The 15,746-nt window shown below is 34.2% G+C and overlaps 1 protein-coding gene across 4 annotated transcripts in view; it reads right to left on the bottom strand.

Annotated features, from left to right (window-relative positions):
- Positions 1 to 15,652, bottom strand: part of LOC149805131 (CLK4-associating serine/arginine rich protein-like) — a 126,464-nt gene extending 110,812 nt beyond the window's left edge. For 2 of the 4 annotated variants that reach the window (XM_089947719.1, XM_089947744.1), the window contains exons 1-3: positions 15,537 to 15,652; positions 9,760 to 9,885; positions 5,205 to 5,302 (exon numbers count right to left, since the gene is read on the bottom strand). In XM_089947719.1, the coding sequence (XP_089803845.1) occupies positions 5,205 to 5,302; positions 9,760 to 9,858 (197 nt within the window). In that variant the 5' untranslated portion in view covers positions 9,859 to 9,885; positions 15,537 to 15,652. The remainder of the gene's footprint in view (positions 1 to 5,204; positions 5,303 to 9,759; positions 9,886 to 15,536) is intronic. The other 2 variants (XM_089947727.1, XM_089947735.1) reach the window with 2 other exon arrangements.
- Positions 15,653 to 15,746: the final 94 nt, after the last annotated feature.

Here is a 15,746-nt window from a genome sequence, read left to right as displayed (position 1 = left end):
AGTTGATCCTACCTCAGACTGAAGGTGTCCTAAGCTCATCCTCTGGTCTGGAACTGGAGATTTGTATACTGGGATCTTGTTCTTCAACCTTCTGGGAACAAGTCTGTCACTGACTTTCTACACAGATGAAAAGTGTCTCTGCTACGAACTGGTGCTGAGACAATTTTGTGAGAACTACTCATCTGAGTCTGGACAACTGCCTGCCAGTATATTCCTCTTGCACAGAAAGTGGCAGACTCTGAGAGTGATCTCCACCAAATCTATCCAATGGAGTAGATTCCATACTTCTAAATGGCATGAGTGCAGTACCCCCAATCCAGGTATCCAGGGGGTTGAAGGCCCCCAGTCAAAAATGCATTTTACACTCATAAAAAAACTGCTCCTGGTGCAAGTTATGATCATAGAATAAACCAAAATAATCATTTGAAAAACTAATAAACTTACCAAAAATTTCACAATATTTATAGTCACATGAATTTGTTCTCCAATGCTATTGATGCTGAAGTTATTTCATGTTCATGTCTGTGTTCACATCACAATAATTTCTCAATTTTGGCAGCAAATATATTATACTTCTGTCTTTTCATAACAAATCTGTAAAATAAACACCCAAATATATCAACTATATACAAATAATCCCATACATTCACTTGTCTTTATCTCCAATGGACACAACCTGTTGATATGCCAGTCGAGCTCGTTTTGCGGCTTTGGCAAAGATTTCTTTAGCTTTCCTTTTTTATCACCACTGACTTTTTTGGCTCAATGTGCAATCATTTCTTTTCCTTCTCAATGAGAGCCTTTTTCCTTTCAAGCTGGTGCTTGTATTGGCGACATGCAGTGTGCATGTTCTGACAGAGAGCTACATCTGTTCTCTCATGCAAGAAATCTTTCTTCTTATAGTAATTAACTGCGCTTTTTCCAAATGCCTTCTGAGCTTCAGTTTTTCCATATGCAGCTTCTTTTGTAGTTGCTGTTCCAAACTCTTCCAACTGCAATTACCATAGAGCAGAGGCCACCAAATGCCAGTCCTCTAGTGTTCAGTTTTCTTATAAACTGACCAACTAAATTTCTGTCAACTTTTCGCTCCAGCCATTTCCATACATTTTTTAAACCTTTATCTAAACCTTTTGTGTCATGGTCTCTCTCAACAACTCAAGACACCATGTTTTGCAAGTGTGCTTCTTCTTTCCATTGCCATCAGTTTCCATTACATGAAGATTCACTGGATGAATTAAAACCTTTGACCAATCAGAATATTCTTAACTAGAGTGTTGTGCTAACGGGGGGTGACAGTAATGGCAGCTATAGGTGGAAGCTAGTAAAGTGGGCTCTGTAGATTTTGGTGGTTATAAGTGGTTATTTTTACAGTGAAATGGTTCATACTTGTTGGGATGATATATGAATATTCAAGGAATGCGGGGCATTACTGGTAGATCATAATCAGTTTTGGAAAAAAATGTGTTTTTCCACTCAAAATTTGATTAAGATGGAGTAGAGATGGAAGTTTAGTGGTGCAGTTTTGAGACATTCCCTACCTGATTTGTTTGATTCATTTACTTATTTCAGTGTGGTTTGCCTTCAATTGTAAGAATTGTTTGGCACAAGGTGAGTAATAAATGTCAGTGTCACAACTGAGTAGTGAGAAAGAATTAATCCAAACAAGATCATCTACAAGCATGAGTGGAAAGAAAGATCAAGGCAAGCAACAAATAAAAACCAGATTACAGAGTGGCACCCTAATGGAGACATCTGACTCAAGTATGAGCGAATCAACCTTGAGTACAATTCAGCTGGACTTGGATGAAATAAAGCAAAGTCTCAGAGGGAGCATTTCAAAAGCAGATTTCACAGCTGCTATTGCTGACTTGGTGAAAAAAGATGACCTAACAGAAATTGTCTCAACTATTGTGAGGAAATTGTTAGAGAATGTGAAGGAAGATCTGAGAAAGGAGATAGTTGTAGAAAGTGAAAGGGTGATAAAGGAGAGGGCAGCAAAGCTGACTCAAGTCAGGAGAAATGCGGAATTCCACTTTAAAATGGAGAAAAATCATGTTTGTGTTTTAGACCTCCAATTACAAACTTGAGGAGCAAATATTTACATAGGATGAGGGACTGGTGTCAGTAAAATATAGCAATAACACAGTATCAGGTATTGTCTTACTGCTTTAAAAAAAAGCTTATTTCTTCATTTACTTTATATGTCGGTCATAAAACCTGCTGAAAACCAGCCTATTGTGTGTATACTTCTAACATAACTTTGGAAACTAGTCCCAAAAATAATCAGTTTGTTTATTACTAGAATCATCTATTCATTTACTAATGTTCCTTTTCATTTTTTCAATGGCAAAAGTGTACTAAAAAACTAGCCATGATGTGTGTTTGTGTGTATGTGATGTTATACTATCCAAACAAAATTCTGCTTATAGTGTTTTAAGACCACACCTGTTGGTTTTGCATAACCACCTGACATAACACGGATGATGCTGACTTTAAATTAATCTCCCCAAATACATAGAATGTTCTTGTACCATGATATGTATATAAATGTCAACAAAGAAATCAAGAATAATAAATTTGAATTCAGATTATCAATTAATTAAGGATAAAACAGAAATTTAGTTTTGTTACTTAATTGATAACTATTTATTTGGTTGTTACCTACATACCAAGTAAAAATTAGCACAGTAAATGGAGGAAGGACTACTAGCAAGGCCACAGAAGTCTATATTTTCTGCAAAGTAACAAAACTATTATGACTGACAACAGTAATGTCATGGTAATCTCACTGCAGTAATCCTAATTTTTATATATTTCTCTACAAGGATATCATAATGCTTATACTAGCTGTATGAATGAATTTTGTGAGTGTGTACATGTGTTTGTGTGTTTGAGATTTTTAATGTAGCTTTAGCAGTTTTTCAAGCACATTGCTATGATGTCTGCAGTGTGGCAGTTTATAGTGATGTCTAGCACTGGGGCATGTTTGAACAAATGCCACATACTTAATGGAAAGCCTATATGTGCTTCACTCCATTTATTTTATATGTTTTTCAGTTGTTTTATCTTTTTTATATAATGCCATCATCAATTTTGCATTAAAACCACAAATACCAATGTTGAAAACAAAACTGTTGTACCCATGCAGTAGTTACATTTGTATCATTAAAATCAGACATAAGGCCAGTATTAGTCAAAAGTTAACCTAGTCCTGTGATTTGACTACCTCAAGTGTTTTTGCTCAATGGTTATAACAGGAATGTTCTTAAACATGAGTAATGCAAAAGTTAGCTGAATAAAGTACACTTAATTACATGTTTCCTTTGACTTGACCAAGACTTTGTGGCAGGGGATGTGGCAATGGCATGTGTCAAAATGCCTAGTTATATACTTGGTTCAAAGGTTATACTCTGAACAATGGATGCAAGACAAAGAATAATATATCCCCTTGCCCTGACCCAGATCTTGATGTTTGGGACATGGCTATGGAACACAACACATCATCCTGTCATGATGTATAGTTTAGAAATTTTTCATTTCAAATATCTGAAGTGGCTCTAAAGTAATACTCCTGACAATAATCTATTCCTCCACAGTGACATTAACCTTCAGGCTAATGGTGTCCCCATGGTATATGAACTACCATCCAGTCATGATACATATTTTAGCCAAGTTTCATGAAAATCTCTCCATCTCTCTGGATCAGACAAATAAATATTAAGGGCAAATGGTTGTACAGGTAGTCAGACAACAACAAAACATCTATCCAACTTAATAGAGACATATAAAGAGTAAACTGCAAGAAGTTATACAATAGGTGTACAAATATGAGGTACTCCTGTAATGGTCAGACAATCTAATCAGGTCATGTACATGTAGATAGCAAATTTAGCTGTCTAGCTCATTTGTTTTACTACATTGTGCTAACAAGGTTTTATACCACTAAGTCCACATTATATGCCCAACACTTGTTTACAGTCTTCCATGCAGATAACTATAATTTTTCCGCAGAAACCTTTCATCTTCTTTCAGTCAGAATAACTTTTATCTCTGACCTTTTGACCCCAAAATGATGGATTTCTTCCTTACCATAAGTTTAAGCCATTTACAAAGTTTGTTAACTGTAAATCAGTTGTTCTTAACCCACAGGTTGCAACCCAAAACTCAGCCACAATGCTATTTTGAGTATGTTGCTGAGATCAACCTTAATAATTTGAAATTTCCTTCCAAGTGGGTTTACTAGCATTTAATGGGTGGTGAGGCTAATACCACAAACCTAACCTGGGTTGCTGCCCAAAAAGGTTAAGAACAGCTGCTGCAGACAATGAAGAACTCAAGTTATGGTGAAAAAGCTATTTATCTTCCTTTAGTCAGAATGACCTTGAACTTTTACCTTCTAAGCCCAAAACCTAAAGGGTTCTTCGTTACCCCAAGTGCAAACCATCCACAAAGACTAATTGTGGATGGTGGAGAACTCAAGTTATCATGCTGAAACCAGTGTTCCTCTTTCTGTGTCAGTGATCCAGAGCTTTGACCTTTTGACCCCCACCCCACCTTGATTGACAGGTTTCTTCCTTATGGAAAGTACAACTTATCCACAAAGTTTTTTAACTCTAGATGATGAAGAACTAGCACAAGTGGAAACCTTTTATCTTCTTTCAGTCAAAGTAACCCTGGTCTTCGAGATTTTGAACAAGTTCTTCCTTGCCTCAAGTGCAAGCCATCCACAAAGTTTGTTAACTCTAGATGGTGGACAACTTGAGTTATTATGCAGAAATGATATTGGTAACAGGCATGTTAAAACAATAACAGTATGCACCTACTTATTAACTGTTGTAAGATATGAAACTATAATTAGACAATCTACATATGAATACAAAAATGCCAAGTAAATATCATTTGTCTACTTCAAGTAGATATTGCTTATTGTACTAATAAGGTTTTGTAGAAAGTCCAAAAATTTAAGTGTAAAGAAAAACTGAAATACTGCTGAACTGAAAATCAAACCAGTTCTTATAATCTTGACAATGATAAAGTATATGAAATTTCTTAGCTCTGTGTTTATCAGTTTTTGTGATACTGCACTTAAAATAGATTAGTGACAAATGTATGGATGTGTGGAAGGACAAAAAGACTGAAGCAAAATAATAACCCCATTCTGCTACTGCAATGAGGGAATAAAAAAAACAAGACAGTTAACTCACATGCTTTGAGGACTCTCTGCTGATAATGCAACTGCAGGATCAAGATTGATCTTGCATGGTCTGCCATATATCCTCAAAAACTGTGCTGGGTCTAGTTTCTGAAACAAATATTACAAACTGAAATGTCAAATCATGACAACACTCAAGTACTCCCCAAAATATTTCATTTGGGGGAAGAGATTGTGTATGAAAAAATATCGGATCCCACACTGAGTATTTTAAACAATTACATGATAGTCAGTATTAAAAATTAACATAGATTAAATGTAATTGCACTAAAGCAGCATGCACCTGTAATTTACTTGTTTGTAATATATATAGTTTAAATTTGATTATATATATGTGCGTTAGAATTTACAAGTTAAAAGATGAGTAACAATGACAAAGACATATTCCATCACAATTTTCTTCTTGCAACTAATGATCAAATAAAACATATGCCCCATTAAGACAGAGAGAAACAGAGAGAGAGAGAGAGAGAGAGAGAGACAGAGGTGTCTTCATGATTGTAAATCTGTATTGTTCACTTACCAGATGACTGATCTTACTCATGTACGAGTGCAGTACCATATTCCATTATGAATTAATACCACTAGGTCAGCAATTCCTTCTAGTTTTTGTTGCCACTTACATTATTTAAAGAATCACATGGCTTTGTAGTGGTAATTACATGCTAATTAAATACGCTACAGCTGTATTCAGTCACTCCGAGCTAACACATGTTTCAGGTCAAGATTTTTCAGACCAGATGAGATTTGCTAGGCTTCCAATAGGAAATGAGGCTACCCAAGGGTATTATGAATAATGTACCATATAATGAACGGAAATGCCAAGTGGTTACTAGTGTAATTTTCTCAGCCAGTGACATTTTTGAACTTGCAGATGGAACCGACAGCAATTTAAAGTACATCTAGCATGAGCAAAGATCAACAACAAATTGCTGCCTAAGTACTGGAAGAGCACATGCGCTTTAAACAAAATCTTATTTGCTGGGAATGGGGAGGTCATTATACTTGCAAAGAAAATTATACAGCATGCAAAATGGTAATTCTTGGGATTTAACTTAATGGCGACTATGTGGATAGGACTACTGTGAATATTTAAACCCTGAAGGAGTATGGTATTTATTTTTGTATTTTACATTTATTGTCTCATTTATTAATGTTTTCTTTCTTTGACAAAAGCTTCAATACGCAGGGGCAATAAGGTAAAAAAAACAATACACAAAAAACAAAGAACTAAGCTTTCTCTCTCCCTCATATATTTAGATCATATTTTATTCTGATTATGAGGTGCAAGAATAAAAATGTGATGGAATATACATATGCATCCTTCTCTCTGTATCTCTCCCACCAAAAACAATGGAAAAAGCATTTTAGTAATAATGATGCAATTTCCCTATTGCTGGTATTAATATGAAAAAAGCATACAGTGATAGTTTTAAAATTTATGAAACCAGAAGTTATCATAATTTAGCATCACCAGTTTTATCCTATCTGTAACTCAATAAATGTTGGGTCAGCGTCATTATATGTATCTAAAAGTATATAATACATTTAAAATATTTTGTGTGAAACAAAGTAGGTACTTTTAGTTACATTTAATGAACCTGACTGGAAAGGTTACTGAGTTACAGATACAATAAAATTCACAATGCTGTGTGGAACAAAGTGAAAAACACAATCCGAGGAATTGATCTGGCCTCATCTTATATTCAGCATCGACTTATATATGGATGAAGGATGAAAAATTCGCCAAATCTACTGATTCTACTTATACTCACCATTGACTTATAGGCTGGCAAATACAGTAATCAACATATATATAACTTCTTAACATTAGAATTGCAATTTCTATAACAAGAAAGCCAGAGGATGCATTTTGAGCCCAAATTCAAAATAATGCTGCAAAGTTAATCACCTTGACCCCAGGGCCAAAAGGTTGAGTGAGAATGTTACAGATTGGATTGTCTTAAATTGAAAACAGTTCCATTCAAGTATGAAGGAAACCCATCAAATAGATTAGAAACTTAATAAAATATTAAATAACATTACCTAAAACATTAACTCTAAACTTTCTGTAACCTGAACCCAAAAGTAAAAGGGACAGACAAGTATGTCACAGAATGAACTGTCATAATTTCATATCAATTTATTTCAAGTATGAACAAAATCCAACATCATTCTGCAGATTTTCAAGATGGCCACTTGTGCCCATACTGGATATCTGAGCAGCACCATTTTCATTTAGGACCAATCAGACATGACAAAAACAGTTCTGTTGAAAGCCAGATGTTAATATAACTTTCTGTTAGGAGCAGCAATAACAATGTTATCAAGAATGCTGTGGTGGCAGCCAAACTGGATGTCCATGAGGTACAATTGTTACTGATGGCCAACTAGACTAAGAGATTTTCTAGACGGCTGCTGTGGAAACCATATTGGCACCATTTTCATTTAGGAAGAACTAGACATCATAACAAGTATTTTACTGAATACCTCATACGACCATCAATTCATAAATGAAAAATGTGACAGGAACTAACAGCATAATGAAGTGAATCCAAATTAGTCCTTATAAAGGTCAATGAAAGTCCTAAATGAATGAAAACTCACTTATAATATTCAATACTAAAAATAAACTGGTCATCAAAAAACCGTGAAGCTGCCAAGAATTCTTTCGAATAATTTATAACAGTTCTGGAATAATTTCCAAATAATGAGCACTTTCTATCAAAACTGAACAGTCCAAACAAATGTTTCTCCTCTCGAAAAATACCTAAGAACAACATAAAATACGTCTGCAGTGTTATGTATTTAATTATATCTGAATTCTTTCAAATAATTTATAACACTTCCCGAATAATTTCCAAATAATAAGCACTTTCTATCACCACTGAAGAGTCCAAACAAATGTTTTTCCTCTCTAAAAATACCTAAGCACAACATAAAATATGTCTGTAGTGTAATGTATATTTGATTTAATTTTATCTGAATTAATATATATTTACTTCAATTTAATTGTTTGTCAGTTTTTTAAAAAAAATATTTTTCATTACATGATATTGAAATGTAAATTCATTCACTAGAGATGATAATTTTTTAGGAAATAGTTTGATACGTATTGTTAGTTTATAAACATCAGGTGTTGATCTAAATCCTGACCTTGTTTCTGAATTTGTAGCAACCTCTGTAAACAAGTTCTATTTTGTTTTAAAATGATTGGTTGTTTCCAAGATCATGATGGGACTTTGTCTTTAAGATGCACACAATTTTTTAAAATTGTATTTCTTACAATAAAAATCATTGGTTTTCGTCAGGGTCACACTGGGTAAGCATGAGCTGTAACAAGTACTTGCTTCTATAAAATTCAAGAGGATGATCACTGTGTTTTTTTATAAAAATTTATTCAGCTATCAGAAACCGGAGTGATAATTCTTGTTTCTACAGGGAACTGTAGACTTCAACACTACAGATTGCAGCATACGTCATCGTCGTCCATCTTGGATTCTTTGTCGAGATTCGAACGTGAAATCAGTAAACTATTTTGTCATTAGGACTAGTAAAATTTATTCTAGGATTATTTTTGGATCATTTTTTGATTTGATTCTATAAAACCATAAGTTCGTTATTTTTTTCATTTTTACATAATTTTTCCAGGGAAATAAATTATTGTATTTTTCAAAGCTTGTAGTTTTCACTCTGTTTTGTGTAACTGTTTATTCGAGCCTAAACAAAAGAGCAGACTTACAACAGGAACACTATAAGTGTGAATGACTCCAAAAATTGGAATGAAACTGACTGCTTAATTTTCTCCTTATATACACTGTATACTGCAACTGTAGTTTGCAACAGACCCTACATGACAACATACACTATTGATTTTGGACAAACTATATTCACATGCCCTCAAGCAATCAATGGGAATCCAAATCATTATTCATGAAACATCAATATTCCATCAGTCACTGAGAAAATACACCATAGGCATCATGTTAAGTCCTATTATTATGATTGTTATTAATAACTGTCAACACATTAGTAAACATCTATTTATAGATCCTACGTAATTTGCATACACATTTTATAACAAAAAATACTCTATACACTTTACAACCATGAATAAAAATTATGAAAATTAAATAAAATATATACCAAAGTTAAAGAAAAAATATATTCAAACAGCACAACAAAAAGTATGAAAAGGTTAAATATTTCACCCAAGTTAGATTTCTACAAGAAAACTGAAAAAGAACTATTGCTTTTCCTGTTTTAAATGTTGCGAATGACATAAACTATGAGCTTTCTAACATTAAAAAACAAATAGAACTCTTCACAATTACCTGTTAAAATTGTATATAACATCTACTTACAACTCATTCATGCAAAAAGCCTACATTTTGTAGATTTTATAAAAAGCTGATGAAGAGTGAAAGGTGCATTATGACAAGCAAGAACTGTCAGCTTAATATATCTGATTTTGTACTTGCCACCAACAAGAGAAAAAGTAATTACTGCATGTATGAAATAACTAACTGAATGTTAAAACTGCTCACAATTTTTTCATAAAATTCCCTCCGTCTCTCTGCTCGCTTCTTGTAGTCAACCATAAGACCCCTAATTTTCTTTTCTTGCTTCCGTGCTTCATGCCACATGATTGAGGTTCTTTGCACTCACTTTATCTACAAATAAAACAGTTCATTGAATTCAAGGCTCTAAAATATGCTCTTTGCCTCATTTTCAAGAATACTAATTCCTGTCTTTGTGGTCCAGTACTGCAACCTGAATAAAACTAATAGCAAACACACTTACATTCAAAAACATACAAGTTTATTAAATACAAACACATGAATAAAGGATCTGTTTTGGCAAGTGTTTTCTTTTCTTTTTTCAAATACATTATGCCCTGAAACCAATTCCTTTATACTGTACCATAACAATTTTTTAGGGGTACCATGGATTTCACTACTGCCGCAAACTAGGAACTTATAGAAAACTCCTATTGTCATTCAATGTATTTATTCACAAATTTGTCCTATTGTCAGTTAATGTATTTATTTACAAACCTGGAACATATTCCCTTCCTTGTCACTACAGCCTTGCAGTCGACACATTTTGTTGATAATGTCTTTCATAGCTTCATACACTGTCAAGCCTCATCGTAAACAGATACAATGGAGGTACACAGAGTGCATGTGCAATCAAGACTTCTAGACTTTTAATATCTGTTTTTGCTTTGTTACATCTCAAAGCAAGAAAACATAACTATTTCAGTAACTGGTGTTGTTATTTAGAATTTCATTCCATATACCTTTAAATTATGATTATTCACTTTATTTGGATCATCCTACATCCAAATTCTTTTGGAAGGATATTATTTACACCCCATGACATACATGTATGGCAAAACTCAATGTTAAAATACGCAGCTAGTTCTGGATTGAATATCACATGCTGTGATGTCATAATGAAAGCTATCTAGTGTTACCCTATATTATGACGATTAGACCCCACATGTTCTGTTCTTCACCTTGTTCAGTACCTGGCCACCAGTGTAAGTCTGAACTTTAAAACTTTTTCATCTGGAAGTTTCTTGATGAAATTTAAGTTACAGATCATCAATAATCAGGACTGAATAGAATTTGGTGAATAGACTTTATTAAATTTGGGAACAAGAATTTTTAATATAAAATTAAAACATGGCTATGTCAACATACACAACAAGACTAACTGAGACCACATAGTTCTCAATAGATTTCAAAACTGAAGTCAGTTGACCCTTATCCCCAAAATCTCAAGAGTCAAAATGAAAACCTCAAAAGGGTCAAAACTGAAATCTCAAGAGTCTATTATTTTGGACAATCTCATGCTGAATAATGAGAAATACTTGTACAGTATTGTGCAAGAAACATACAATCTGATTTTGGATTATTTTATACTTTATTATATTTTCAATGTCTCAACATGTTTTATTATCAACTGCTCAAATCATTTTATATGCAAAAACATACCCAGGATGGTTTTATAATAATTATTCAAATATGATGGATGTATATCACAGAATTATCAGTTCACTTCCACTCATCCTTATATTTTCTAACAATTTTTGGAGACTGACTGCTTGTTTTTGTCCTTAGGGATGACACTATCTTTCTGTTTCTTTGTAGTCTGTTTCACGAAACACCATATACAGTGATCCCCTCTGATATGGCCACCCCTTCTGCACCAAGAAAATGGCCTTATAAGACAGGTGGCCTTTCCAGATGGGGACTAAAAAAAATTGTGAGAAGTATATGTAATGTACAAAGTAAGAAAGCTACATACATGTACTTCAGAGCATTTAATATCTTTAATAATATCTTCATTTAAAAGTAACATTATTTATTAAAAGGTTCTTCTTGTCTAAAGAATAGACTTATATCAACTGAATATACATTAACAGTTCCTATTCTTGACATAAGCTCAATATGTGAGCAGATACTGTTGTGATGCACATTGCAGAACCATTTAAAATCGCCATTTTAATCTTGGTACATACATAATTCTCTTTCCATTTACTCCATTTTCCAACTGCTTCTGACCAATTATACTGGCCGCAATGTATAGCCTATCTTGTGCTGAAAAATGGCGTTAAACCCTACAACAACAACCAACTGCTTCTGAATAATCTCTTATCGGATATGACGTTTATTTGAGTCATTTTAGCATAAAGTTGTTTTATTCTAGTCTTTTCTACAAAATATTGTTGGTCAAGTCCACCTCCCCACCCACCCGATGTTGTCAAGTAAATAACAGACTTTCTTCTAAAGTAATATGTCCCTGTTTATATGAAGACATGTTAATGTTTGGTAATGCTTTATTCGGTTGTTGCTAACTGTATGCAATTTAATTATGGAGATGACACTTTTGTAGTCGACGAAATGCCTTCTTCGTAAATGAAGCAATAAACGTATTGTCACATGATTTTTTCCGTTTTTGTCTGGTACCCTGTTTTGTTCAAGGTTAATTTCTTTGTGTGTTAATCCACAAAATCTATATTTAGCCTATGCTGACCATGTTATGATCTTGACAACTATGTCCAATTGTAATCATCAAAGAGAACTCTACAGATGTGTGAAGCCCAAAACTCATAACACTGTTGAGCCCATTTCCTGTAAACGTTGGCTTTTATAGAAAATGATATAACAATAATCTTAGTATTACATATACTTTAGTCAACACTTCTTTCAGTAACACTAACAGAAACCTGACATTGGGAGACAGGTATCGATGGTACAGATAATCTGATTTTTACCTTACAATTATGATATGAATTAATTATTGGTTATGGAGAAACTCAAAATAAAAAGTGGCCCCTTGTAAGGGAAACATTTTACATTTTTGTACTAATATGCTGGCCACTGGTCGTGTTAGAGGGGTGGCCATTCTTGAGGTGTACTTTTGTACACAAACTCATCGGTGCCAAGAGATTCTGGTCATAAGAAGTGGGTGTCTGATGGCCAGGAGGGCCGTTCAAGAGGGGGACATCTGTATTTCTATATTGTGTAAATGATTATAATTTAAAGTTCAAAACAAACGCTAATATTTTATCAGAAATTAATCCAGTGAAGTCATAAATGATTACAAATTTTTAAACATTCCACCAAAAGCAAATTACCAATAAAACAACTGGTTTCGCAAGCTGCCATATGCTTCAGTTCTGACTAGTTGATTATAATTTTATGTCTAAACATACCAATGCTGATATTTGATCAAAAGGCAGTCCATTCATGTCATAATTGTTTCCTCTTTCTCTATCATAAACTTCAAACGTAATCTCAAAACAATCCAAACTAATTCAGTAAAGTCTGACTTCAGTGAATTGTTATCTTTCATTGGTGTGATATTACTGTGGTCAAGGTGTAAACTGTAAGCGAGAAGATGTCAATCAGTGCATCTTACAGTAAATTTGTTATGGACAGCATACTCCAGTAAGAAACTAAGCCAGAGATGAGTCAAGGGTAATTAAGATTGATGCTCCAGCTCAAATCTACATCCATTAAAAAGATGCACAAGTCAAACTGTTCATGCATCAAAAATGGGTCATAATAATATTTGATGCACCGAAACCCAAGTCTATGTGTCTATTGAAAACCCTGGACCAACAAGTATATCTCTGCTTTTGTTCTGACATTACTGGTAGCTGAGACCAAAATCATGTACTGACCTGATGCATGTGTGGAAGGAAGCATCACCTCAAGGCAAGAGTAATGACCACAGTTCTGTTGCAAGCATTGGTCAGTTCCTATTGATATAGTTCTCACTAGAAAGTTCCCAGCCATTGGGTAATGCTGCTTTCCATGCATACATCAGCAATTAAAAACGTTCTGTATATAATGGATACAGAGGTGTTCTGTTCTGTTCTGACAGGGATTAGTCAACATACATTGGTGTTCTGTTCTGTTAGGGGTAAGTCGACATCAAAACACACTACACAGTGCTGTAAGACCCTGGCGCCCAAAACATAGATATCAGCGTCAAGGTCTTACATGTAGGACTAACCCCACCGTAGTCGTAAGACCTTTACGCTGATATTTATATTTTGGCCGTCAGGGTCTTACAGCCTAACAGCGCTGTGTAGTGTGTAATGTAATGAAATTCAAATTTTCATGAATATTTCACACAACTGGCAACTAAAATAACGACTTTTTTCTACAAAGTAAAGTCATACTGTTTTAGTCAGACTTTACTTACTCTGATGTCTTTTCTCTAATAAATTCAAATTCTCACAAAAGAAATGGACCTACATTTCAGTTGACAGGAAAGCGATGAAAGCTGAGAATGATAAAACTGGGTTATTCTTTAACGAAACAAAATATATTATGCCTATTGGAACTGTAAAGTAACGTTTCGTTTCGTTCAAGAAACATATCCGCCACATGAACCTACTTAAACATACTTCGGCATACCTCAACTACCGTCACATTGCAACAAACTCAAATGTATGTCAATGGAACATGAAAATGCATCCATTTGCTAGTGTCATATTTGCATTCCGTCAGGATAAAGACAACACAAAAAGCACATTAATTACACATAAATTAGTGGAAGAATGTCGATATATGTTGCCAAATATGTGAGATGTTCCTGAAACTTTGACTACTCGTTCCGATGTGTTTGACATCGGAGCACGCTATACAAGGCCGTTATTTGGATAGTAAGACATAGCATTTAAACAAAACCAACATGTGCTGTCTTACATTGTACGACTAACCCTAGTCCTACATGTAAGACATAGCACATTTTGATTTTGTTGATGTGCTATGTCTTACTATCCAAATAATGGCCTTGTATAGTGTGTTCCGATGTCGTTGACATCGGAATGAGTAATCAAAGTTTCAGGAACATCTCACACATTTGGCAGCCTATATCGACATTTTTCCACTAATTTATGTGTAATTAATATACTTACTGTGCCGTCTTTATCCTGGTGGAATGAAAATATGACACTAGCAAATGGATGCATTTTCACGTTCCGTTGACATACATTTGAATTTGTTGCAATGCGACGGTAGTCGAGGTATGCCGAAGTAAGTTCAAGTAGGCTGATGTTTGGGATACGGTTCTTGAACGAAACGAACCATTGCTTACAGTTCCAATAGGCATAATATATTTTTTATTCGTTTCGTTAAAAAATAATGTTTCAACTTTATCCGATTTCGGCATTCTTGGCTTTCATCGCTTTCCAGCCAACTGAAAAGTAGTCCAAAGAAACTTGAAAACGGGTCCATTTCTTTTGCGAGAATTTGAATTTATTAAAGAAAGGCATCATAGTAAGTAAAGTCTGACTGAAACATTATAACTTTACTTTGTAGAAAAGTGTCATTATTTTAGTTGTCAGATGTGTGAAATATTCCTGAAAATTTTACTTTCGTAACGATGTTAGTCGACATCAAAACACACTACACAGCGCCATTAGTTAGGCTGTAAGACCCTGACGCCCACAACATAAATATCAGCGTCGGGTCTTACAGGTAGGACTAGACTAACCCCACCGCTGCTTATTACCAGTTTATTTTCCAAAGAACGATATCAACTTGTCAAAAGACTTTAGAGGAGTTACACTGACTAATTAAAGCTACTGAAATCATATTTCATGGAAACTGGATTTTTTTTCTCTCCAAACCAAACCTATATAATAGTTAATAAACGTGATGACAACCGGACTTTTTCTTCCACACGAACGTTTGATGGTAAAATTCACCTCAACACCGTTTTGTAGAAAATAGTTTCCTTTCTCTGCAGTTAAAATCAGAAAGTTTGATATATTTAGAAAATATAATTAAATGCATACTTGCACGCTTACTGACATAAAATATTGGCTGTGATAGATGCAATGAACTATCTTGCGTTAAGTAAAGCTTTTTCCATAGCCAGAAGTCATCTCTAATAGTTTTCTCGTATACATCTCGTAAGATCTCGAAAGAATGTGATGATATATATATGTATTTATAGTATGTAAATTGGGCAAACTCTATACTATATCAATACGATCTTTACTATA

The sequence above is a fragment of the Sinohyriopsis cumingii genome, chromosome 2 (assembly GCF_028554795.1).
Source record: "Sinohyriopsis cumingii isolate HCF-2022 chromosome 2, ASM2855479v2, whole genome shotgun sequence".
In the NCBI taxonomy this organism is placed as follows: Eukaryota; Metazoa; Mollusca; class Bivalvia; order Unionida; family Unionidae; genus Sinohyriopsis; species Sinohyriopsis cumingii.
The sequence above is the reverse complement of the archived record's forward strand: the minus strand, read 5'-3'. Positions and strand labels throughout refer to the sequence as shown.